Raw genomic sequence first — 26,560 nt, forward strand, 5'->3', positions numbered from 1 at the left:
TGATGCAGAGAGACATGGCTTAGGATGCGTGGCTTGGAAAAGTAGGCTTCAAGGCAAGGGCGCAATTGATATGTGGAGCTTGTTCAAGGAGCAGCTATTGAGTGTCCTTGATAAGTATGTACCTGTCAGGCAGGGAGGAAAGGGTTGTGTGAGGGAGCCGTGGTTTAATAAGGAATTGGAATCCCTTGTTAAATGGAAGAGGGTGGCCTATGTAAAGATGAGGTGTGAAGGTTCAATTGGGGCGATTGAGAGTTATAAGGTAGCCAGGAAAGACCTGAAGAGCAGCAAGGAGGGGACATGAAAGGTCCTTAGTTGGTAGGATTAGGGAAAATCCTAAGGCTTTCTATAAGTATGTCAGGAATAAAAGAATGACTAGGGTAGGAATAGGTCCGGTCAAGGATAGTCGTGGGAAGTTGCGTGTGGAGGCTGAAGAGATTGGGGAGACACTGAATGAATACTTTTCGTCAGTATTCACTCAGGAACAGGACATTGTTGCCAATGTGAATACTGAGTCACAATTAAATAGAATGGATGGCTTTGAGGTATGTAGGGAAGAGGTGTTGGAAATTCTGGAAAGGGTGAAAATAGATAAGGGCCTGATGGCATTTATCCTAGGATTCTCTGGGAAGCAAGGGAGGAGATTGCAGAGCCATTGGCCTTGATTTTTATGTCCTCGTTGTCTACAGGAATAGTGCCAGAAGACTGGAGGCTAGCAAATATGGTTCCCTTGTTCAAGAAGGGGAGTAGGGATAACCCTAGTAACTATAGGCCGGTGAGTCTCACTTCTGTTGTGGGCAAAGTCTTAGAGAGAATTGTAAGGGATAGGATTTATGAACATCTGGATAGGAATAATGTGATCAAGGATAGTCAGCATGGTTTTGTGAAGGGCAGGTCGTGCCTCACAAACCTTATTGAATTCTTTGAGAAGGTGACTAAGGAGGTGGACGAGGGGAAAGCGGTAGATGTGGTTTATATAGATTTTAGTAAGGTGTTTGATAAGGTTTCCCGTGGTAGGCTACTGCAAAAAATACGGAGGTATGGCATTGAGGGTGAGTTGGAGGTTTGGATTAGGAATTGGCTGGCTGGAAGAAGACAGAGGGTAGTAGTTGATGGTAAAGGTTCATCTTGGAGTGCCGTTACTAGCGGTGTTCCGCAAGGATCTGTTTTGGGACCATTGCTGTTTGTCATTTTTATAAATGACCTGGAGGAGGGGTTAGAAGGTTGGGTGAGCAAGTTTGCGGATGATACAAAAGTCGGAGGAGTTGTTGACTGTGAGGAAGGATGTGGCAGGTTACAACGGGATATAGATAAGCTGCAGAGCTGGGCAGAAAGGTGGCAAATGGAGTTCAATGTAGCTAAGTGTGAGGTGATTCACTTTGGTAAGAGTAACAAAAAGATGGGGTACTGAGCTAATGGTCAGATACTTGGTAGTGTGGAAGAGCAGAGGGATCTTGGTGTCCATGTACACAGATCTTTGAAAGTTGCCACCCAGGTAAATAGTGCGGTGAAGAAGGCATATGGCGTACTGGCTTTTATTGGTAGAGGAATTGAGTTCTGGAGTCCTGAGGTCATGTTGCAGTTGTATAAGACTCTGTTGCAGCCGCATCTGGAGTATTGTGTGCAGTTTTGGTCACCATACTATAGGAAGGATGTGGAGGCACTGGAACGGGTGCAGAGGAGGTTTACCATGATGTTGCCTGGTATGGTAGGAAGATCGTATGAGGAAAGGCTGAGACACTTGGGGTTGTTTTCATTGGAGAAAAGAAGGTTTAGGGGTGACTTGATAGAGGTGTACAAGATGATTAGGGGTTTAGATAGTGTTAACCGTGAGAACCTTTTTCCACGTATGGAGTCAGCTATTATGAGGCGGCATAGCTTTAAATTAAGGGGTGGTAGGTATAGGACAGACATTAGGGGTAGGTTCTTTACTCAGCGAGTCATGAGTTCATGGAATGCCCTGCCAGTAGCAGTGGTGGACTCTCCCTCTTTATGGGCATTTAAGCAGGCATTGGATAAGGCATATGGAGGATAGTGGGCTAGTGTAGGTTAGGTGGGCTTGGATCGGCGCAACATCGAGGGCCAAAGGGCCTGTACTGCGCTGTTCTATGTTCTGGTTTGTAGATACATTTATGATGCACAGTTTCCCAAGTAGATTCAGTCATGGGGCGATAGCTATGATTTAAACAGATTTTAATGATTTGAAGACTTCATATTCAATGATACAAAACCTGTTGAAAAATTTAAAATGAAAAAGGAAATCCTGTAAACCAGCAGTGGGGCTCTCCCCCCATTTTGGGAATTTCTATTTAAGAGATTCATCTTACCACAGAATCATGTGCACAAGACAAACATACTTGTTCCTAGATGTGTTAATAGGTCCAAGCACAATAGAGGCAACCAGTTTAGAGAAATCAGTAATTACGTGTTAAGAATTTTATATGTAACGTTTCTATTTTTATACTTAGTAGTTTAAATGTATGTGCCATAGTTTAGAGGTTCCTAATTGTTTCTTCCAAAGTTCATGTGACTTTGGTGTGGCTTAACTGCAATTTTCAGAAGGGGTATGCTGGAGGCTTTGTAATATTTCTGTGTAGTCGTCTTCATGTCCAAAAAATGTGTTCTGTTCTACTTAAGATATTATTCTACTTGATACTGTTACATGAATCAGAACTTTTTAATCAAACAATTTTTCATAAATAGGTTTCACTATAATTAACTGATAGGAATTACAAAATTTGAGTATATTGCATTGTGATCATCAGTGATTCAGTTAGTACATAGGGTGGAATGTTATAGGAGCATAGGCAAGGAGGACTGTCCGATGAGAAGATCAAAGAGGTGCATTTTGATACAGAAGCAACTTGCTCCATCGTTTATGCTTTTGGAGAGTGACATATTATAATGAGTTTCTTTTTAGATAGCAACAACTTGTCAGTTATGGGAGATTATTGGTTGTTAAATTCTTTGTTGACAGAACAAATTGCCTTGTTGATATTCACCCTCCTATTTTCACATAAAAGTGAGACAGTGGCAAAACTTGACATAGAAATCAGAGTGTATAACCAACAGATTCAGCTTGCTGCTTATCCAAATAACCAAACGACAGTCCAAGGCATGATCCAGGAGAACGGGCTTCATGCACCCTTCCTCCATGGATATTGAGTTATGTCAGATGCCACAGCCAACACAACTTTGACATCTCTCTAATGCACTGACAATGCACTCTGGAAACACAGATTTAGATTGCAGGGCACACTGGTAATTAATTTTCAAAGGCTGCACAGAGGCACAGCTACCCAGCTGATGGATTGATCCAGGTTGCATCTTGAAGTCGCTCCCTTGCTGTCTAAGCATGCATTCACTTCGAGCCTTTCTGTATGCCCACACTGCACATAGCTTGCCACATGGGGGTCTGGACTCACTGGCAGAAAGGACGATTGAATCAGAAAGTCTCGCAACATTTAAGCAGAGTTTAGGCATTCACTTGTGTTGCCATAGCCTTTAGCTCCATGGATTAAAAACTGGAAATTAGGATTAGTGTAGTCAGATCTTTGTTGACTATTGCAAACACAATGGGCTGAGTGGCCACTTCCTATGCTGTACATGGAAATGGCTATTGGAACTGAAGAAGAGTCTTTGGACTCAAAACATTAACACTCTTTCTCTCTTTGCATAGTCCCCATAAAAACTGCTGAGTTTCTCCAGTGTTTTCTGTTTTCATATAAAGGTGCTGTTTGTAGAATTTATTCTAAATTATTTTTCTGCTTTTTGAATCTATTTTCATTGAACTATCAACATGAGAGAAATCTAGTTGTAGTGCTCTTTCTGAGAGTACATTTAACATATTAGCTGTATTTATGCATGCAAAATCAACCAACATCCTAACTTATAATTCAAAGAATCTTAGAATGATAAAGCACAGAAAGAGGCTATTCGGCCCACTGTGCTCTGTCAACCGTTCACCCTCCTCTACATTGGGGAGACAGGATGCTAACTTGCAGAACATTTCAGAGAACATCTCTGGGACACCGCCCTGTCACCAACCACTTCAACTGCCCCTCCCGCTCTGCCAAGGACGTGCAAGTCCTGGGCCGCCTCCACCACCAAATCTTAGCCACCTGACAACTGGAGAAAAAACACCTAATCTTCTGCCTTGGGACCCTCCGATCATACAGAATCAATGTGGATTTCACCACTTTCCTCATTTCCCCTTCCCCCACCTTATACCAGCTCCAGCCTTCTAACTTGGCACTGCCCTCTTGAACTGTCCTACCTGTCCACCTTCCTTCCCACCTATCTGCTCTACCCTTCACTCCAACCTATCACCATCACCCTCCACCTTCATCCACATGCCCAGCTACCTTGCCTCACCCCCACACCCCCTCTCATTTATCTCTCAGCCTCTTTGCCCCCTCCCCCAATTCCTGATGAAAAGGTTATGCTCAAAACATCAACTCTCCTGCTCCTCAGATGCTGTCTGACAAGCTGTGCTTTTCCAGCACCACATGTTTTGACTCTGATCTCTCGCATCTCCTTTTCGGTGGAGCTAGCTAATTAATCCTATTATCCTGCCTTGTCATAATAGCTATTTCTCATTTTTCCACTTTAAGAACCTGTCCAATTTTGAAAGCCATAGTTGAATCTGCTTCCATTATCCTTTCTGGCAGTGCAATTCCGATTGCTACAACTCACTTTATAAATTAAAACTATCTTCAATCACCTGTACTACTTTTGCCAATCACTTAAATATGAGCTCTCTGGTTACTGATCCTCCTGCCAATGGAAATGGTTTTTTTATTATTTCCCAAATCTATTCAGAATTTTGAACATTTCTATTATAACGCCTTTTAAACCTTCCCTGCTCAGAGGAAAATAAACCCGACTTCTGCAGTCTCTATATAACGCAAGTCCCTCATCACCAGCATAATTTGAGCTCTCCTGCTAAGGAGACTTCAACCTTCTTCCTAAAACAGGGCATTGGTCATGGTGCTTTACTTGTTTATAAAGATTTAGCATTTGTTCCTTGATTTTATATTCTGTCTCTGTTAAAAATAGTCTAAGAGTGCATTTGCTTCTCAACCAATTTCAACCTGTCTTGTTGCCTTCAAAGATGATTGCACATACTTTTATACTCCTATTTCTTTCTACTTCTGCACTCTGTTTAAAACTGTACCAAGGTTTTCATAATACTTCTTCTCATTCTTCCTCCCAAATGTATCACAGCTGTGTTAGATTTTATCTGCCTTGTGTCTGCAACAACCTGTCTGCACCTTCCCAACTATTGCTGATGAAAGAAGAACCCTTCAGATCAAGTAATTTAAATGTGATGTACCAATGCCAATGAGCCTGAATTCCTAACAGTCCTCTAACTGCATCAATACATTACAGCAATGCTTGAAATTGCTTGAAAAAATTGATCCACCAAGATTGTTTGAGAAATCATTTCAATTTCTAGATGCTGATCACTAAAGAATAAATGAGAGTAATTCAAATTTCTAGGGCTGATTCCACCCCATTTCTTCCAAACAAAAGGTATACACTTAATTTCCTTTGGCCTTATTGTTCAATATAAGGAAAGATTTTCAGAAACGTGGCGATGTAGATTTTCATTTTCTCAAAGTTTGTGCAGGAAAGTACACTTTCTGACAATAGACACTGGCTAAGTTTTGTTTCCTGTTCCTAGTTTAGAGATGTTGGTAAAATTGTAACAGCCACATTTAAGCATGAGCTGAGAACAGCTCCCTTGGCGTGAGTTCAAACCTGGCGACTTCCTGATTGTCTGGTTCACTTCCGTATCAAATATTGTTCTCTCAGTCATCAGGAATCTGCATGTTTCTTTTGTCATTCTAATACATTTTTAGTTGAGTGTTTCTGTTGTGTTTATATCATTATTGTTGAAGAACTTTTGTTCTGACTATTTCATTCCCTATATCTAATTGTAATATTTCATTGGAGATACATATAAAACCATAACTTGCATCAAAATGCAGCAGAAGCCTATTTACACTGTTGAATGCTCAGCAGTTCAAGCATGTTGGTCAAACAATTGATAGGTAATGATGAAACTAGTGATTGAACAACAAGATCACTGGAAGATAAGGGTATGTGTCAATATTCAGGGCTAAGCTCAGATATGCTAAGAGGATCCCCAAATGGGCATTTTGTCTGTCTTGTGAGTTTTGTTCATATAAAAGGTGCCCTTACCAGAAGAAAGCCACAGCAAAGCAATAGGAAGGAGTGTAATGAGACAAAAATTGCCAACAAGCTGAAGAAGGAACTATTAGGACAGATGATTGAGGACTTGGTCAAATAAATGAGTTTTCTGCAGGTTGTTATTGGAAAGACAAGAAAGCTTGATGCAGTTTATAAAAGCAATTGCAAGGTATAGGCTGAGGTAGTCAGGGGTTGAGGATATTAGAGGTTGGTGACAGGTTGGTGATTGCTTTAATATTGTGACCCGTTAGATCATGTATTATTACATATTAAATCTTTATTATTGTTGCATGTTTAACCAGCCCCACCAACATTTTCTGGTCTGAGAACATTTTCATAGCTTTCTTCTCCATTCACCAAACATGTAGGACATGTTATATGAGAAAGAACCATACATTTTATTCATATAAAAAAGCCTAAAGGAACAACACTGTTAAGTAAAATAAATATAATGCAAAGATTGTTTTGTCTGAAGCCACAGTTAAAAAGAAAGGTTAAACAACAGTTGAGGTCATTTTTGATAGAGATTAATTCAAAATTTACAGTGCATTGAAATAATTTATTTCAAACCATAGAATATGGTGGTTGTACAAAGTGAACAAGAGTAGATTGAGGACCTCTTTAGACAAGTTGGAGTATTACAATAAGCAATCAAATGGCAAGTCAATGAAATATATTCACTTCTGAAATGTAATTTCAAAATTAATATTGAATATAATATATCATTCATATTTTAAATCAAGATTCTTGTCAACAATTCATTTCTCCCAGTTATACAGCAGCTATACAATTTTATCACTTGCCAGTTTGCTCTTGCATATTGAAAAGATGTGAAATTTTCACTTGTGGCTGCTGTGTATTAAATTTGGCTCAAAATGCAACCTTTTGAGTGCCTGTGCTCTCTGAAATAAACACTGTTATTTTAAGATTTTGCACTTTGTACCTGTTCATTTTTTTGTAAGACTCACTTACTATTTCTTTTCTGTAGTAGTAACCTAATATAAATCTGGATATATGTGTGAGTTTATAACCTTGTACCTTTGGCAGCCAGTTTGAAGCAAAAAAGCAATTATTGTCGGATTGGAATTCCTTCCAGAGACAAACAAAACCTGGGCTGGAAAGCTGCAGTGGGAACTTTGGAGCCTTCAGTTCACATCTGTTCTGAATGTGGAACCACACCCAGCGATTTTGAAATTGTTATTAAATTATAACCTATATTGTTTAATTGTCAACTGAAGGGCAACCTGCAATGACTATTAGCGTCATAGTCATAGAGATGTACAGCACAGAAACAGACCCTTCGATCCAACTCGTCCATGCTGACTAGATATCCCAAACCAATCTAGTCCTACCTGCCAGCACCTGGCCCATATCCCTCCAAACCCTTCGTACAACTCTGAGGGCTGACAGATGGTGCTGGAGATTTAAAATTTGAGATATTGCAATCTTAGACTGAAATTTCATTGTTTGTCTGATGAAGTAAAGAGAAAGGATGTAGAAGAGATCAAAGGTCTAAGTGATGAATATATTAGAACTGAAACAACATACTACAGAACGTAACAGTGAATGTGTGCCTCAACAGCTGGGAAAGGGTTGGTGCAGCCGGAGTTAGACTGTGGAACTTTGGTGGGAACTGACTAAAATGGTTTATAGTTTTCAAGAACTCAGTTAGAGAAAGTTGTACCTCATTTATGATTAGCAGTTTTTAGGGTGTTTGTAGAATCACAGGTTGTGGATAATGAGAGCTGAATGGTGTCAAGTACAAGTGGAAGCTACAAAATAAGGAACCTGCTGTGGTCAGGAGTGACTTGGAAACAAAACCATGCAAAGTATTCCTGAAAATTAAAAGCATATGTAGAATTTGGAGGGGAAAATAATTGGAGGGAGTCGGGAAGTGAGAGATTGAAGACCTCAGCAGTGGAAGAGATTGAATTGGGGATTGGTGTGGTTGGGGAGATGGGAAGGATCACATTTGGAGGGCATTGAATGCCTTTGGGAAACTGGGAGTGAGATTTGGCTTTGCAGTAGGATGGGTTGGGGAGCAAGTTTTTGTTTTTTTTTAAAGAGTAGGAACGTCTCTAGAAAAACCAGCACTTATTGCACTTATAATTATTTGTGATTCAGGAAACAGTTCTTTCCTGAACTGTTGTGTTTCTTGGAGCTATGGGTACACCATAGTACTGTTAGCAAGGGAGCTCCAGGATTTCAACCAAGTACCATGGACGCAAAAAAGGTATATTTCCAATAGTAATTCCAATTGCAGTTCCAAATTAGGATAGTGTTAATGGCATGTTTATTATATTAAAGTTAAGCATACACAAGAGGAGGACACTGATAAAGTATCCTCCACATATAATAGGGGCTCTTGTGACACTGTGGCAATGCCCCTTCCTCTAATCCAACAGGCCCAGGTTCAAGTCCTACCTGCTCCAGAGATGTGCAATAACAAATTCTGACAGGTTGATTTCAGGAAAGTATCTTCGGTACTCTTAAAGGACGGTTTTTATGATTCTGATGTGGTTAATGGAAGAGGCAGATGTTTGAACAAAAGCTGAGTTCTGCAAATGCTGGAAATCTGTATAAAAATAGAAAATACTGGATAAACTCAGCAGGCTTGATAGGCAAAAGCTCCCCGTGGCCTAATGGTTAAGGCCTTGGCCTCCTAAGCTAGGGATTGTGGGGTCAAGTCCCATCTGGGGTGTCTGATTCTTCATGGCTTGTCCTTTAGGGGAAGGAATGGCCTAGTGGTATTATTGCCAGACTGTTAATCCAGGAAACTCAGCTAAAGTTCTGGGGATCTGGGTTCAAACCTTGGCACAGTAGATGGTGGACTTTGAATTCAATTTTGGGTGGCACAGTGGTTAGCACTGCTGCCTCACAATGCCAGAGACCCAGGTTCAATTCCCGCCTCAGGCGACTGACTGTGTGGAGTTTGCACATTCTCCCCGTGTCTGCGTGGGTTTGCTCCGGTTTCCTCCCACAGTCCACAAAAAAAATGTGCAGGTTAGGTGAATTGGCCATGCTAAATTGCCCGTAGAGTTAGGTGAAGGAGTAAATGTAGGGGAATGGGTCTGGATGGGTTGCGCTTCGGCAGGTTGGTGTGGACTTGTTGGGCCGAAGTGCCTGTTGCCACACTGTAAGTAATCTAATCTATTTGTCGAAAGCGAAGTGGGGTTAACATACCAAATGTAATAATACCAATTCTGTTGAGTTTCTACAGCTGTTTCTATTTGTAAGTGGTAGTGTTTGCTGACAGACAACTGCAGGCAACTAAGCAAGCATGTGTACTCATTGCAAAATGCATTTACATGATCACTTTAAATTTGCATGTGACATCATGTGCAAATGCATTACTGTGCATATTTAGTAAAGCATGCACAATTTTGAAGTGGGCTCCAGCGGTAGGAAGAGGGGTTGGGGAGGTAGGTGGGGGAGTGGGGATGGGGATGGAGGGATGGATGGGAATGGTGGGGAGAAATATGCTGGGCATGGGACAGGAGCTGGTAGGAGAGAGGGATGGGGGTGAGGGGAAAGGGATTCTGGATATGCGACGGGGTGGTGATGGGGACAGGATGGGGTGATGTCAAGAGGGATAAGACATGGGAGCAGAATTAGTTCCATAGATTAACCACCCTGGCTGAAGAAATTCCTCCTCATCTCCTTTCTAAAGGACTGTCTCTGGCTCCTAGTCTCTCCTACTAGTGGAAAAGCTGTTTCCACATTCATTCTATCCAGGCCTCTCAATTTTCTGTAAGTTTCAACCAGATACCCTCATCCTGGTAAACTCCATCGATTAGAGACATGGAGTCCTCAACCATTCCTTCTACGACAAGTCTTTCATCCCTAGGATCATTCTTGCTTGTTAACCTTAAGAAAATACTGGACTAGAACTACTAAGTCCCTTTGTGCTTCAGATTTCCAAAGCCTTCTCTGTTCATAAACATAGCCTGCACCTCAATCCTTCCTACAAAGTGCATGAAGGAGAAAGGGCGAACTGCAGATGCTGGAGGTCAGAGTCGACACATCAGGCAGCATCTGAGGAGCAGGAGAATCGACATTTCGGGCATAAACCCTTCATCAGGAATGAGCATTCCTGATGAAGGGCTTATGCCCAAATTATTGATTCACCTGCTGTGCTTTTCCAGCATCACACTCTCGACTACAAAGTGCATGACCTCACACTTACTCATATTGTAACCCATCTACCACTTCTCGGCCTACTCTCCTAGCTTGTCCATGTCCTTCTGTAGCCTTCCTGTTTTCTCAACATTATCTACCTCTCCACCTATCTTTGTATCATCTGCAAACTTAACAACAATACCCTCGGATGCTGTCTGACCTGCTGTGCTTTTCTAGCTTCCCATCTATTGACTCTGGCTTCCAACATCTGCAGTCCTTACTGTTTCCAACAATGCCCTCAGTTCCTTCATTCTGATCGTTAATCTACTTTGAGTAGTTTCAGAACTTGTTAGTCGTTGGCTGCTATCCTGAAAAAGAACCCTTTATACCTACTGTCTGCTTTCTCTCAGTCAGCCAATTCTCTATTCACAGTACCTTATCACCATGAATTCTTATTGTACTTAGCAACCTCCTGTCCCACACCTTGTCAGAGGCTTTTGGAAATACAGATAGATCACAGCCAATAGATTTCTCTTGTCTAACTTGTTTGTTATCTCTTCAAAGAATTCTAATGGATTAGTTAGGCATGATCTCCCCTTGATGGAGTTGTGCTGACTCAGCCCTATTTTACTATGCACCTCCACAACAGGCTAACCTGCCTGTAGTTCCCTTCTTCTGTCTCCCTTTCTTCTTAAACAGGGTGTTATGTTAGCCATTTTTCAATCCTCTGGCACCTTCTCTGATTCCAATGATTCCTGAGAGATCACCACAATGATCTACAATCTCCTCCTGTCTCTATCTACTGAAGAACCTTCGGGTGTAGTCCATCTGATCCTGGTGATTCATCCATCTTCAGACCTTTCAGCTTTTCAGCACCTTCTCGTTAATGGTGATTGCTGCACTCAGCTCTAAACCTGATTCTCTTGAAGTTCTAGTGTGCTGCTGGTGTCTTCCACAGTGAAGACTGTCACAAATTACCTACTCTGTTTCACTGCCATTTCTTTGTTCCCCATTACTACTGCCCAGTTGTCAGTCCATTGTCCACTCTTGCCTCTCGTTCAACATATTATTGGTGGGCCACAACATGTGGATCGTTCCTCTCCCACTCCAAGTTCCTCTTCAACCTGGATGGGATATCCTCACCCAGGCAGGCAACAAATCCTTCAGGACTCTCAATCCTGGCCACAAAGAGCAGTGTCAAGAGTCCAGACTTTACTGTGTCCAATTACAATTACATTTCTCTTTTTTTCCCTGTCTTGAATACCTCCCTATACCACGATGCCATGGTCAGTTTGCTCATTCTTCCTATAGCCTCCACTCTTGCCCACACAGAATGCAAGAATCTCAAACCTGTCAGATAACCTCAAGGGCTGAGGCTCCTTCAGCACTACCTCCTGAATCCCTGTGTATGTCTCACCTGTAGTCACACTTCCTGTCCCTGACTACTGATTGAATTTGAGATAGTTAATCTAAAATGGGCGACTGCCTCCTGAAACAATGCCCAACTAACTCTCCCCTTCCCTGATGTATCACAGTGTTGGAAGCTTTGATTCCAACTTATCAACTCTGAGCTAAAGTTCCTAAGCAACCAACACTGGTTACAGAAGTGGTCGCTATGATCTGATTTGCTTTTTAAAACTGTCATACTGGTCTTCTGTTGGTAGCCTGTGAACATTTCCCTTATTTACCATTAATCTTTAGTGGGGAGATGATGGCCTAATGGTATTATTGCTAGATTGTTAATCCAGAGACTCAGGTAATGTTCTGGGGACCAGGTTTGAACCCTGCCACAGTAGATGTGGAATTTGAATTCAATAAATATCTGGAATCAAGAGTCTAATGATGACCATGAATCCATTGTTGATTGTCGGAAAAACCCATCTGGTTCGCTAATGTCCTTTAAGGAAGGAAACTGCCCTGGTGTCACCTGGTCTGGCCTACATATGACTCCAGACCCACAGCAATGTGGTTGCATTTTAACTGCTCTCTGGGCAATTAAGGGTGGGCAATAAGTGCTGCCTAGCCAGCAACATGAATGAATTTTAAAAATCTGAAAGTAATCTATTATAGTCAAATTAGTAGCTAACACCGACCAATGAATCTATGGTTGACCTGTGATGTCACTGTTTTGTCCTGGGTCCCTAATCTTGGGCTAAAATTCATCCTATTAAAAAAAAACTTACAAATTATGAGGCAAAAAAAGCAAGTGAAAAGCACTTTTTCTCACTGCACCAAATTGCCACGCTACCTCCAAATTCCCTGAATTATACACTCACTCAGTTTATAGAACATAGAACATAGAACAATACAGCGCAGTACAGGCCCTTCGGCCCTCGATGTTGCGCCGATCAAAGCCCACCTAACCTACACTAACCCACTATCCTCCATATACCTATCCAATGCCCGCTTAAATACCCATAAAGAGGGAGAGTCCACTACTGCTACTGGCAGGGCATTCCATGATCTTACGACTCGCTGAGTGAAGAACCTACCCCTAACATCAGTCCTATATCTACCCCCCCTTAATTTAAAGCTATGCCCCCTTGTAATAGCTGACTCCATACGCGGAAAAAGGTTCTCACTGTCAACCCTATCTAACCCCCTAATCATCTTGTACACCTCTATCAAATCACCCCTAAACCTTCTTTTCTCCAAAGAAAACAACCCCAAGTGCCTCAGCCTTTCCTCATAGGATCTTCCTACCATACCAGGCAACATCCTGGTAAACTTCCTCTGCACCCGTTCCAGTGCCTCCACATCCTTCCTATAGTATGGCGACCAAAACTGCACACAATATTCCAGAAGCGGCCGCACCAGAGTCTTATACAACTGCAGCATGACCTCAGGACTCCGGAACTCAATTCCTCTACCAATAAAAGCCAGTACGCCATATGCCTTCTTCACTGCACTATTTACCTGGGTGGCAACTTTCAGAGATCTGTGTACATGGACACCAAGATCCCTCTGCTCTTCCACACTACCAAGTAGTCTACTATTAGCCCAGTAATCCATCTTTTTATTACTCTTACCAAAGTGAATCACTTCACACTTAGCTACATTGAACTCCATTTGCCACCTTTCTGCCCAGCTCTGCAGCTTCTCTATATCCCGCTGTAACCTGCCATATCCTTCCTCACTGTCTACAACTCCTCCGACTTTCGTATCATCCGCAAACTTGCTCACCCAACCTTCTAACCCTTCCTCCAGGTCATTTATAAAAATGACAAACAGCAATGGTCCCAAAACAGATCCTTGCGGAACACCACTAGTGACGGCACTCCAAGATGAATCTTTGCCATCAACTACTACCCTCTGTCTTCTTCCAGAGAGCCAATTCCTAATCCAAACCTCCAACTCACCCTCAATGTCTCACTCCTGTTATGATCACGCCTTCCTGACACTGTGAAGCTTACTGATCTGGATGCTGGATGGGGGCTGGTGGGAGAGTGATGTTGGATGTCGATAGTGGGTGGTGAGGAATTCCCACTGTAAGAAGGGATGAGAAGAGGGACCCAGGAGCCAGAGGGAATACAGAAGGGATACAAACAGGGAGACAGCCTCCTGGCCTCTAGGCTCCTCTTAAGGCCCACCAAAACCACCTCTCTAGTTCTCTCCCAGATGTCAAAAATCCCACCCTCTTCCCATCCCAGGTCCTCCTGAACACTTTACTGCAGTCCCAATCTCTTGACCACCCTATCTACTATGTTGCAATCTCTTCACCCTCACTGTACCAATGTCTCCCTTCCCCAAAGTCCCGATCATTTGTCTACCTCTCTCTCTCCCCACCGTCCAGATCGCTCATTTCCCCACTACACACCACTCTCATGCCTCAACCCTAATCTTTTCTTCCCCAATCTGGTTGTGTCCCCCTGAAGTATGCACATTTGTGAGTCATTGCATCAGTGTCAGCAAATGCAGCGTTTTTAGGCAGATAATTGTAAATATTTTTACTGTATTCTTTGTAGGGATGTGGTTGCTGCTAGCAATCTCTATTGTTCTTCAGAGCAGTTAGTCTGTTCTTAAGGGCAGTTAAAAAACAAATACATTGCAATGGGTCTGGTGTTTTCACTAAACTGGCTAGAGATGGCAGATTTCCTTCCCTTAAAGGCATTTGTGAGCCAGATGGAATTTTACAACAATTTGATGTCAGTTGTCATGATCACTGTTACTAAGTGTTGCCATTTATTAATTGAATTTAAATGTCATTAACCGTTGTGGTGGGATTTGAAACTATACCTCCAAGATGAGAGAACTGTTAGGCCTGTGATATTGCAATCATTTCCCCCTAACAAAATAATGTTGCATGTTAGAGGTAAATTTAGTATTAAGTAAAAGCATGAAATCAGGTTTCTCAGTTCACCACCAAGTTTCTCCAACACATTCTCCCTTGTCATGACTGGGACTGAGTTTCTTGCAAAGTGATTTTGCTAGTGCTGTTGGGAGGGCTTCAAATTAACTTGGCAGGAATTGGGGAACCAAGAGAAAACAGTAGACCAGACTACTAGGTGTTGCAAAATTTAGCTGGCACTAGCAAAGAGAATAGCAAAATAATATGTGAAGTTGGAGTAAAATGTAAGAAATGGTCTAAAACAGAGTTAGTATGCATTTTGTAAATGTATGGAATTATAGCGAATAAAGTTGGGAGTTACAGGTATAGATTGCAATGTGAAAATATGATGTGGCAATAACAGAAACCTGGCTCAAGGAAGATTGCGTATTAAATATTTCTAGGTGCAAGGTGAAAAGGGAGAAAAAGAAAAGGGTAGCAGAATTGATTAGAGAGGGTTTTTACAGTGCTTGAGAAAGAAGATGTCTGAGGGTTGAAGGATAGAGCCATTTTGGGTAGAGCTAAAGAATAAAAAGGTTACAATTACATTACTCTGTGATCTGTAGACCACCAACTAGTATGAAGAGGAACAAATCTGCAGAGAAATGGCAACATTATAGAATATTGAGGGAATTCAGTTACTCACATATAGACTGGGGATACTGATGGCGAGGGCCAAGTGTTCAGGAGAGTTTCCCAGCTCGGCGAATGGAACCACAACAACGAGCACCCGAGCTACAAATCTTCTCCCAAACTTTGAAGAGTTTCCTACATCGGTGTTTGTCCAACAAGAAAGAACGCACCTTCAGACTTGGTCCTTGGAAATGACATGGGCCAAGTGGATCAATTGTCCCAGGGAATTATGGGAGGCAAAAGTAATTATATCATAAGGTTCAACATGGTGTTGGAGAATGACATGCAACAATCCAAAATAAGAAAACTTAATTGGCAGAGATGGAACAAGAACTCAAATGGAAAAGATTGGACAAAAAAAAGTCTGGAGTTGCATGGATGACAAAGGGAGATTGAGATTAGCAGAAGAAGAAAAAATATATGACAGCTGTGCGGCAAATTATGATTGAGAACCAAGAACAATGTGAAGGTTTAGAGGCAGGTGTAAAAGCAAATAAGAGAAGCAAAGAGGAATTATGGGAAAAAACTAGCAACTAACATAAAGGGGAATTCCAAAGTCACATAAGTAGTAAAAGAGTGGCTAAAGGAAGGGTAAGGCTCATTAGAGGCCCATAAAGGGATTTATGTCTGAAGGCAGGGAGAATGGCTGAGATGTTAAAATAATACTTTGCTTCTGTCTGTACAAAAATGGAGAATACTGCCAAGGCCATGGTGACAGAGAGGAAACTCTGTCATTAGAAGGGTGCACAATTAAGAAGGGAAGTGTCTTCAATTTACTGTTGGTACTTAAAGCTGATGAGGCCCCAGGACGGGGTGAGATGCATCCAAGTATTTTGAAGGGCCTGAGGGTAGAAATTGCAGGGGTTACTGGCCAAGATCTTTTGGTCTTCGCTGGACTCTGGAAGGATTTGAGAATTTTGAGCAGTACAGCCTTGTTTAGGAAAGCGTGTAAGGAGAATCCAAACAATTACTGACCAGTCACTTTAACTTCAGTGGTGGGACGCTTCTAGAGACAGTTATTTGGAATAGAATTAGTAGTCACATGGAAGAAGGTACATTGATTAGGAATCATCAGCATGGATTCTTAGATGGCAAATTGTGTTTAACTAACTTGCTGGAATTCTTTGAAGAGGTATAAGTCCTGATAGGGTATTGCAGTTGATGTGGTATACATGGATTTTCAGAAAGCATTTGATACAGTGCCAAGCAAGATTTGTGAGGAAACTTATGTGTCATGTACAAAAGAGACATTGACAATATGGATACAAATTGGCTGATTGATAGGAAACAGAAAGTAATGATCAATGAATAGTTTTCAGACTGGAGGAAGTTTATTAGTGGAGTTCCCCAGGGGTCAGTTCTGGGACCCTTGGTTTTCCTGATCTATGTTAACAATCAGGATCTTGGTGTGCAGGGGACAACTTTGCAGATGACCTGAAACTTGAAAGAATTCTAAACTGTGGGGAGAACAATATGTAACTCTCTGAAAGGGCATTGACAAGTTATTGGAGTGGGTAACTGGTGGCAGGTTCAATGCAGAGAAGTATGATGTACTGCACTTCAGTAGGGAGAGCATTGAAAGACAATACAAAATAAGAAGGTTCTGAAGAAGGGTCACTAAACTCAAAATGTTAACTCTGCTTTATCTCCATAGATGATGCCAGGTCTGCCGAGTTTCTCCAGCAATTTCTATTTCTGTTTCTGATCTGCATTTCTTTGCTTGAATATAATAGAGGGTATTTTCTGGAGGGAGGGCAGCAGCAAAGTGACCTTGGGTATAAACGTCACACAGATTATTGAAGTTGGCATGACAGGTGCAGTTAATAAGAATACAATATCCTCAAATCTATTAATACGGGCATAGATTACAAAAAGATGATGTTGAACTTGTACAAGACACTTGTTAGGCCTCAGTTGGAACTTTGTTTACAGTTGTGGTGCCACATTATTAGAATGATGTGAATGCATTGGAGAGAGAGAGCAAAAGTGATTGACAGAAATAGTTCCAGGTATGTGAAGCTTCCATTATGAGGATTGATAGAAGAAATTGGCACTGTTCTCCTTGGAAGGAAGAAGGCTGAGACAAGATTTGACACAGGTTTTTAAAATTGTGAGCAGGATGGTCAGAGAAGAGGAACAAGAGCATATATATTTAAAGTGATGTGCAAATGAAGCAAAGGTGATTGTGAGAAACATTTTCACACTGTAGTATGGAATGCATTGCCTGAAGGTGTAGTGGAGGCAGGTTCAATTAGGCATTCAAGAGAACATTGGATGATTATAGTGTTGAAATGTACGGAAAAAATGCAGGAGATTAACACGGGTTAATGATGTTCGACTGAAGAGTTGGTAAGGCACAATGAGCCAAATGGTCTCCTTCTATGCCATAACAACTTTGTCTGATTTTGCCATCAGCTCTATCTCAAGAAAATCAGTGACCTCCATTCCTTTCACCTTGTAGGCAGTTGCTAACTGAATTTGCAGCAGATTGAAATGTATGATCTGGTAAATTTCTGTATATCAGTATTTACGCTACTTTCCCATATTTCCCTGAAACTTCTATTTTCTCTTTTCTCTCCTGTTCTTTACCTGAAGACATTGAATCCAGATGAGGTACGATTCCTTCAGTCCTAGAAGCTTTGAAGTATGTGGCTTAGGGGAGAGTAGATTCAGGTGTGGGCTCCAGTTTACGTTGTCTGCCTGTAATCCATCTTGAGATATGATATTGGATTTGACATTGTTGTTGCCACCTTTCTCTGAGATGTTCTTTCCAGCAGAAGTTTAAAGAAATAGAGATCAAAGGTAGAAATTTTAACTTTTTTTCATTCTGTTTTACCCTTTACCCCAAATATAAAATACTTACTAATAATTCCTATAGGGACTTTAGCAAGGGAACTTTTTTTTTACCCAAACAATGAATAGAATAATGAAAAAGGAGCAGAATAGTTATGTTGATGAGATTTGAGAAAGAATGATTGGAGGGACATCATATGGAACTTGGACCTATTGGGCTGAATGGTTGTTTCTTTGCTGAAAACAGTATGTAAAAGAATATAAGTCACCAGACATTACAGCAGAATATACATGCTTTATGGCAGTTTTAACTGCATGTATGAATCAAGTGACATTTGTTTTCCAGATGCAAAGATGGCCTCAAGGGATTTGCTTTCTCAGCACTCAAGTAAGTAGATCAAATGTGAATTTTCTACATTTTATTTGGTCATTTTGTTTGCTCACAAGACTACACAATAAACATAAGTGCAGTTACATATAAGTTTACAAAGAAGCTTTCTATTATGGATAGCTTCTGTTCCAGTTTCAGGATTGTGCAACCTGGATGACACCACTTATTAAATAAAGATGATCAATGCCTGTGTATAGCTGTTGCTGAATTAGTCATAGAGTCACATAACACAGAAACAAATCCTTTTGTCCAACACGTCCATGCCAACCAAGTTTCCCAAACTATTCATACTATTATGAAGGGCGTATGTCTGAAATGTCAATTTTCCTGCTCGTCGGATGTTGCCTGACCCCACACACTCAACTCTGATCTCAGCATCTGCAGTCCTCACTTTCTCCCTTGGTTGTATGTGTACAATGTCAGACTGATGGCATTCTTTTTGCAGGAAGTTAAAGCAGCTCTTCCTAACGCAGGAGTAACAATGACGTTTTGATGTATTTTTGGCACATAGCTGGTGTCATGCCTCCTCGTTGGCACCGCTGGTAAGCTCAGTAGCCTTGGCTGCTGAGTGACAAAACGACTGAGAAAAAGTGTGAGATGGCCATGGTCCACGCAGATCGGATACTTCGATATGGCTTTCAAAAGTCATGAGTTTTCCATTTTCAATGGAACAGTCCGGCTGGGAAGTGTCCTCCCTGCAGCCTTGTCCACACTGCGAACTGTGTTAAGTCTTTAGGTTGTAAATGTGCCTGCTCAACAAAACTGGCAACAGGATCCATCTCAGTTCAAACCGACACAGCGATCTTGAGGAGATATCTCCTGCTCTACATGGAGCTGAGCTGGCCACCCCTGCCAGGGAGCCGGCTCATCCAGTAGATAAGATAGATAAGTTAGAGAAGGAACTGGGTGGGCAGCCCACCCTCTAGACGGGATAAGCATGACTACCCAAACCTTCGACAGCAAGAGTTATCAAATTTTGATGCAGGGCACAGATCATATGGCTAAAGAGACTGAAACCAAGACTGGTGATATGACAACCAAGACAACTGCCTTCATAGGAGGAGTTATGATCGAACCAGTATATGTCAGAACGTCTGTCCGGGAGGTAATAATCCATTACCCCATCAATGGGCTGTTTCGCAAGGATTGCGACACCCTCTTCCCCACGGTGAGCCTGTTTAAGATCCAGATTAGATTAGATCCCCTACAGCGTGGAAACAGGCCCTTTGGCCCAACAAGTCCACACTGACCCTCCGAAGAGTAAACCACCCAGTCCCATTTCCCTCTGACTGATGCAGCTAACACTACGGGCAATTTAGCATAGCCAATTCACCTGACCTGCACATCTTTGGACTGTGGGAGGAAACTGGAGCACCCGGAGGAAACCCACGCAGACACGAGGAGAATGTGCAAACTCCATGCAGACAGTCACCCAAGGCTGGAATCGAACCTGGGACCCTGGTGCTGTGAAGCAGCAGTGCTAACCACTGAGCCACAGTGCCGCCCCATATGACTAAGGTGCACAAAATTAAGAACATTCGAACAAAATGTTAATGCTGCGACAAAGCAGAAGAGTACCACGCAATCTCCTGCCATTACCCCAAATGCAAAGGTAAGAAACCCCCTCCAACAGGGGACTTTGTATGCAGCGCTTGTAACCAATGGCTTACAATTCAGGCGAGACTTGGTCAACACGAGAGGCATCAACATCCTATTCTATGGAATGGAAATCTCCTCAAAACTGCACTCAACCAGGGAGAAGTGATCGCGTATACTCACAGGAGGAGATGGCACTCCTGGCGGAACTAGAAGTGAGATTTGCAGGATGCAAATTCATGAATAAATCGATTGTCGACATCCTTAAAATGAAAACACCCAAGCACATCTTGGACAAACGCAAAAACCTTGCAAACACCCTGACAAAGGTCCAAACCCAAACAAGTCAAGCATAACCAGTGACTCGCACGAATCGGAGGCAGAGCGGTCCAGGAAAATTTCAGTGATCCAAACCTGTGCCAAAGAGCCAGCTGCAGAACACCAGCCTCCATCTCTAAGCATAGGGACATAGATGACCAGCTAACACAAGTTGAGGAGCTCTTGAGCACAAGGAACTACCCGGACACACTTACCCTAGGGATGGGACTGATAGAAAGTATTATCACCCTACTAATGAATAGTAGGGAGAGACAGAAAAAACGAAATAAGCCAGGCTAATAAATACAAAAAGACCAGTAACAAGACCGGGACAAAGAAAACATGGGCAGCATGTAGACCGCTGTTTAGAGTGATACAGCAGCACTACAAAACCAACCGGCACCAACTAGCTTGCGGGATCATGGGAGTGCTGACCTCATCCACTTGTCCTCTCTCAAAAGAGGGACTGGAGGCATGTTTCCGTGAGAAACTGTCGATACCGAACCAGAAATCAAACCGAAATAAGTACGCTCCATATACTGGGAACGTAGATGACGGATCCTTGATGAAACCCGTGGAGGTAGAAGATGTCGAGGCACCCATCAAGGGGATGAACACGCACATTGCCACTGGACCAAACGGCCTGAAACTGAGCGATTATACGATTAATCCATGAAGAGGAGGAAATGTGTCTACACCGACTCTTCTCCCTATGGCTCAAATCAAGCACGATACCGGAATCACTGAGAAAGAGTCAACAGTCTTGATTACTAAGTGAGGATAAAGACCGCCTGAAAAACATCGACAACTGGCGGCCGATAACTATTGGTTTGATGCTGCTACGAATTTTCACAAAAATAATGGCAAAATGCCTCAGTGAAACAGTCGAAATTAACAACAGGCAAAAGGGGTTCTTAGCAGCCACTCCCGGGTGCAATGAAAACATTGCCATCCTCGAGAACATTATTAAGGGAGCAAAGCATAACCGCAAGGACCTCTCGGTTGTCTTTGTTGATCTGGCGAAAGTGTTCAACTCGGTTGGGCACAAGCTACTACTGAAAACTTTACAAAGAGCGCAACCTCCCAAAGCCTTTGTAGGTCTGATCAAGGATCTCTACACTGACAATACAACATGGTGGAAGGGGACGGTAACACTACCACCCCAATAAACATTGATTAGATTGGATTACCTTCGGTCCAACAAGTCCACACCGACCCTCCGAAGAGAAACCCACCTAGACCCATTCCCCTACGTTTACTCCTTCAGCTAACACTACCGGTAATTTAGCATTGTCAATTCACCTAACCTGCACGTTTTGGACTGTGGGAGGAAACCAGAGCACCCAGAGGAAACCCATGCAGGCACAGGAAGAATGTGCAAACTCCACACAGACAGTTGCCCGAGGTGGGAATTGAACCGAGGTGAGGCAATAGTGCTAACCACTGTGCCACCGTGCCGCCCACCCACTGTGCCACCGTGCCGTGTAAAGTAGGGCGACCCACTCTCACCAGTATCATTTAACATCGCTAACATCGCCATGTTCCTGGGTGGCGGAAGTGTCAACTGCTCGACTTTGGCCATCGCAGATGACATAGACCTTCTGACTGACTCTCACACCGGTATGGTGAGGAATCTGAGGCTGCTCCAGTCATATTGTGACCATACGGGTCTTAGTATTAACATCGCGAAGACAAAGGGCTTCCATTGTATGTTTAAGACGAAGACCTTCTGAAACAGCCACTTCGATAACTGGAAGCTGCGCAGTGAATCCGTAGCTTATATATCCCCAGGCGATACAGAGAAATACCTGGGTGCCCGTATCAATCTATGGGCAGGTGTGTGTGAAGGAGAATGGGAGGAGAGGCTTAAGACCTGGGTTAAAGGAATACAGGCAGCATCTCTCCGACCAAGGCAATGGCTGGAGATCCTAAAAACTCATGTCATCCCCAGATTGTATTTCCATCTGGTCCTATCCGAAGCATCTCGATGCACACTTATAAAACTGGACCAGATCATCCGTGATGCCACAAAAGAAGTCCTCCACCTTCCACCTCATACCACTGATGTAGTCTTGTATGCCAGCAACAGGAACGGTAGTATAGCTGTCCCAAAACTGGAGGTGCAAATTCTATCCATGATCCTCCACAAACTGGAGGCATTAGAGATGTCCAACAATGTGATAATTCGGGCCTCCTTTCAGGATAAAGGAGAATGCAACACAGACACCGTTGCAGGACTGCACAAGCTCAAAGTCCTTAAATAAATTGAAGATTTCCGACCAGCAGCCAAAACGGCAGCGAAGGGGAAATGGTCCTGATGACTCACATCCAGGCCATTATGTCAGCACTCCAGGAGGCAGACGTCGGGCGACAGAAACTGCCCAACAGGTATGCAGGATGGTGAGAGTGGGAATTTGAAAAGTGGCGAAGGCTGGAGTGTCAAGGCTCAGGCGTCCAGTATTTCAGAGACAACAGGATCTCTAACTCGTGGCTGAAATCAGCAATCCAACAGAAATCCTCACAGTTTATAAACAGCTTGCTCTTGCGATGTAATCTATTACCAACAAGAGCCACCCTATCCAGGGGAAGACCGAATAGAAACAAAACTTGCTGAAGGTGTGAGACGGCACTCGACACCATCTCACACATGTCAGGATGCTGCCCATTTGTCAAAAACGCTTGAATAAAATGCCATAATAAGATCGCAGACCAGCTGCAAAAGCATGTCAGTAAGTACAGCTGGGCATTGTACGTTGAGCCCAGGTTATTCGCAAAAGACGGTTCACTGTGGAAACCCGATCTCATGTTTAAGAAAGATCAAAATATCGTGGTAGTTGATGTCACAGAGCGGTACAAAAATGACAGCAAAGCACTGGAAATGGCATAGCGTGAGAAAGGCGAGAAATATAAACACCTTAACACCAAGACAACGGAATTGATGGGAGGCTCTGAACCTAAGTACTTTGGCTTTGTGATGGGCGCTCGAGGCAAGTGGCTGGGCCTGAAAAACAGCCTAATGAAATTCCTCGGCATAGAAAGATTTGAAACCTTCGCTCAATAGACATCCAGATTCACATTATCACTGATACTTGAAGTATTACAACTCTTTAGTGATAAGTGAACAAACTACCATTAACCGGCTCTGGCCGGAGACCAGGACTGGCCAACCCCCGCTTAAAAAAAAATAAAAACAGGGATGCGGCCCACCAAAAACACAATCAGTCTGATACCAGACCGATGGAGGATCACCAATACCCGAGCGTCATATAACACCAGTTACCACCAGTATCCTTGGACTGTGGTGATGCTAGAGAGTCCAAAACATCGACGGGCGATGTAAAGACTCTAAAAAAGGCTCTCTTGTGAGTGTTTCAAAATAGCATTATTCAGGAGAACTTAGGTAAAAACTGAAGAAGGTAGAAGTTGGAAATCAACTGCAATTTTAAAGCAATATTGAATTTTATAGTAATTTTTTTTCAGATCTGGTAAGAGTATAAATAGAATAATGAGAAAGAATAGAATAATTAAAAATAATAAATAGAAACCATTGAATCTGTCTTCACTCGTGTATAGATAAAACATCTGCACTTTGAAATATTATGACTCTCAACTTGTTAAATTTAAAAGAAATTGCTTTATTGTATCATAACTATTAATTGATATTAATGACTGGTGTACTTATTGAAGATAATGAGGTAGACTGGTAACCAGCATTACCAAACCGTCAATCTCTGTGTTATGAAGCCTTCAAATAGCCCCTCTTTATGGCAGAAATGCATGAATTCTTGAAGTGCATCTGGAATATCACAACTCCATTGATGACCTGACGTCTAAAATGTGGTATTGTCAATGTAAATTACAGATGGTTTCAGTTACGAGTCACCAGTGTTTTCCTTGTGCATTGGTAGCATAAATTTGCCAGGTTTTTGTTTATCTGATTTAATTTCTGAATTATGACCTGTGTAAGTAGTTAATTTTTGCTTTAATACATTTTGAGGTCTTCAACTTTGTTGTTTTTTCTTATTGTATTCAAATTTTGTGTGAATGAGCAATTCCATGTCCATGTCTGCTGTACATAACTGAAATGGCTGTGCTTCATATGTAATGCTTGGCATTGAATGCTGGCAAGTTACTCTGTCCTCTCTGTGTTAACACACAGAATTTCCAGCTGGGCCACAAGGCAATTATCTGGATTTTGAAACTTGAATAATGATTTCCATCCCTTAACCTAGGGGTGTCAAAACCACAAATGGTATTTCAACTGCTCCCTGAACTGCGATTGCTGACTGAAACCAGACTGGGAGTTACATGGTAATACATTTGTAACAAAGCTATCAAGGAGCCTTGGATTTAAATGTAAAGATTAAATCATTTCCAACCTCAATCCTGATTTGTATTTTTAAGTAACTCAATGACTCACCACATTGGAAATTTAAAGATTCACAGTGCTGTTTGTTTGCATTTTACTTCACGAGAAATGTTGTTGATTCCCATATATTAGGTTTATTGTTGGAAAGGAAGAAATTCCAACACATCCAATTTTGGCAGAACCGCGGAATATCAGTGTACCCAGTAGTCAGACGACTGAGCACCAGGCAATAGAAGATCCAAACAAGAAGACCAAGAAGTCTCTGCTAGCCTTGACAAGACAACTTGTTGACAGAATGTAAGAAAATATTTCAATTACCAATCTTATTTTTTGTCTGAGAGAGGCATTATTTCCATTGTCTTAACAATGTAAGCAAGAGACCATAGGAAAAATATTTTTTTGAATAAGTCAAGATAACCTGTGGCACTACTCATTACATTAGCGAGAGACCAAAGTTTCAGTAGACACCAATTGCATCAGTTATGAAAAAATTTGACGCGAAGAGTGTAATGCTGGAAAAGCACAGCCGGTGAGGCAGCATCTGAGGAGCAGGAGAGTTGACTTTTCCAGCGTGAGCTCTTCATCAGGAATTTCAGTATCTGCAGTCCTTACTTCCTCCTAGATGAAACGGTTTAACTTCAACATTTAAAAATAACAAAATCAGATGATAAGCCAAGAATTTAAAAACTTGGAAGTTTATTTTAACGAGTTAATACATTGGGTGCTCAGGCACATCAAAAACAGATTGCAAGTTTATGCATTCTCCATGAAGATAATGTGATAACCAGTCTTTTAAAAAAAAACTCTCATTTACAGAGAAACACATACTTAGTGTCTTTAACAACCTCAGGAGATACCAAAGTGTTCTGCAACTAGTTAAGTATTTTTTTAACTGCAGTTGTGATGCAAGTAGCACAGCAGCCGATTTGCATGATATAGAGTCATAGAGCTGTACAACATGGAAACAAACCCTTTGGTCCAACTCGTCCAGGCTGACTAGATATCCTAAATTAATCTACTTCCATTTGCCAGCACTTGGCACACATCCATCTAAACCCTTCCTATTCATATACTCATCCAGATGCCTTTTAAATGTTTTCATTTGTACCAGCCTCCACCACTTCCTCTGGCAGCTCATTCCATACACGCAGCACCCCCTTTGTGTGAAAATGTTGCCCCTTTGGTCCTTTTTAAACTTTCCCCTCTCACCCTAAACCTATGCGCTCTAGTTCTGGATTCCCCCCACCTCAGAGAAAAGACCCTGTATACTTACACTATCCATGTCCCTCATGACTTAATAAACCCCTCTAAAGTCACCCCTCAGCCTTCGAAGCTCCAGGAAGAATAGCCCCAGACTATTCAGCCTTTCCCTATCGCTCAAACACTCCAACCCTGGTAACATCCCTGAGCCCTTTCAGGTTTCACAACATACTTTTGAAAGGAGGGAAACCAGAATTGCACAGAATATTCCAAATGTGGCCTAGCCAATGTCTGTACAGCTGCAACTTGACTTCCCAATTCCTGTACTCAATACTCTGACCAAGAAAAGAAAGCATACCAAGCGCCTTCTTCATTATCCCATCTACCTTTGACTCTACTTTCAAGGAACTGTGAACCTGCACTCCAAAGTCTTTTTGTTCAGGAACAATTCCCAGGATCTTACCATTAAATATAAAAGTCCTGCCTTGATTTTCCTTTCCAAAATGCAGCATCTCACATTTATTTAAATTAAACACCATCTACCACTCCTCAGCCCATTGGCCCATCTGATCAAGATCCCATTGTACTCTGAGGTAACCTT

The 26,560-nt window shown here is 42.1% G+C and overlaps 1 protein-coding gene across 3 annotated transcripts in view; it reads left to right on the forward strand.

The window, feature by feature from the left end:
- The window catches only part of tmem135 (transmembrane protein 135), a 540,618-nt gene that overhangs the window by 435,866 nt on the left and 78,192 nt on the right, over nt 1-26,560 (forward strand). For all 3 annotated transcript variants that reach the window (XM_072577755.1, XM_072577754.1, XM_072577753.1), the window contains 2 exons: nt 18,432-18,473; nt 24,892-25,056. In XM_072577755.1, coding sequence (XP_072433856.1) covers nt 18,432-18,473; nt 24,892-25,056 — 207 coding nt within the window. The remainder of the gene's footprint in view (nt 1-18,431; nt 18,474-24,891; nt 25,057-26,560) is intronic.

The sequence above is a fragment of the Chiloscyllium punctatum genome, chromosome 9, assembly GCF_047496795.1.
Source record: "Chiloscyllium punctatum isolate Juve2018m chromosome 9, sChiPun1.3, whole genome shotgun sequence".
In the NCBI taxonomy this organism is placed as follows: domain Eukaryota; kingdom Metazoa; phylum Chordata; class Chondrichthyes; order Orectolobiformes; family Hemiscylliidae; genus Chiloscyllium; species Chiloscyllium punctatum.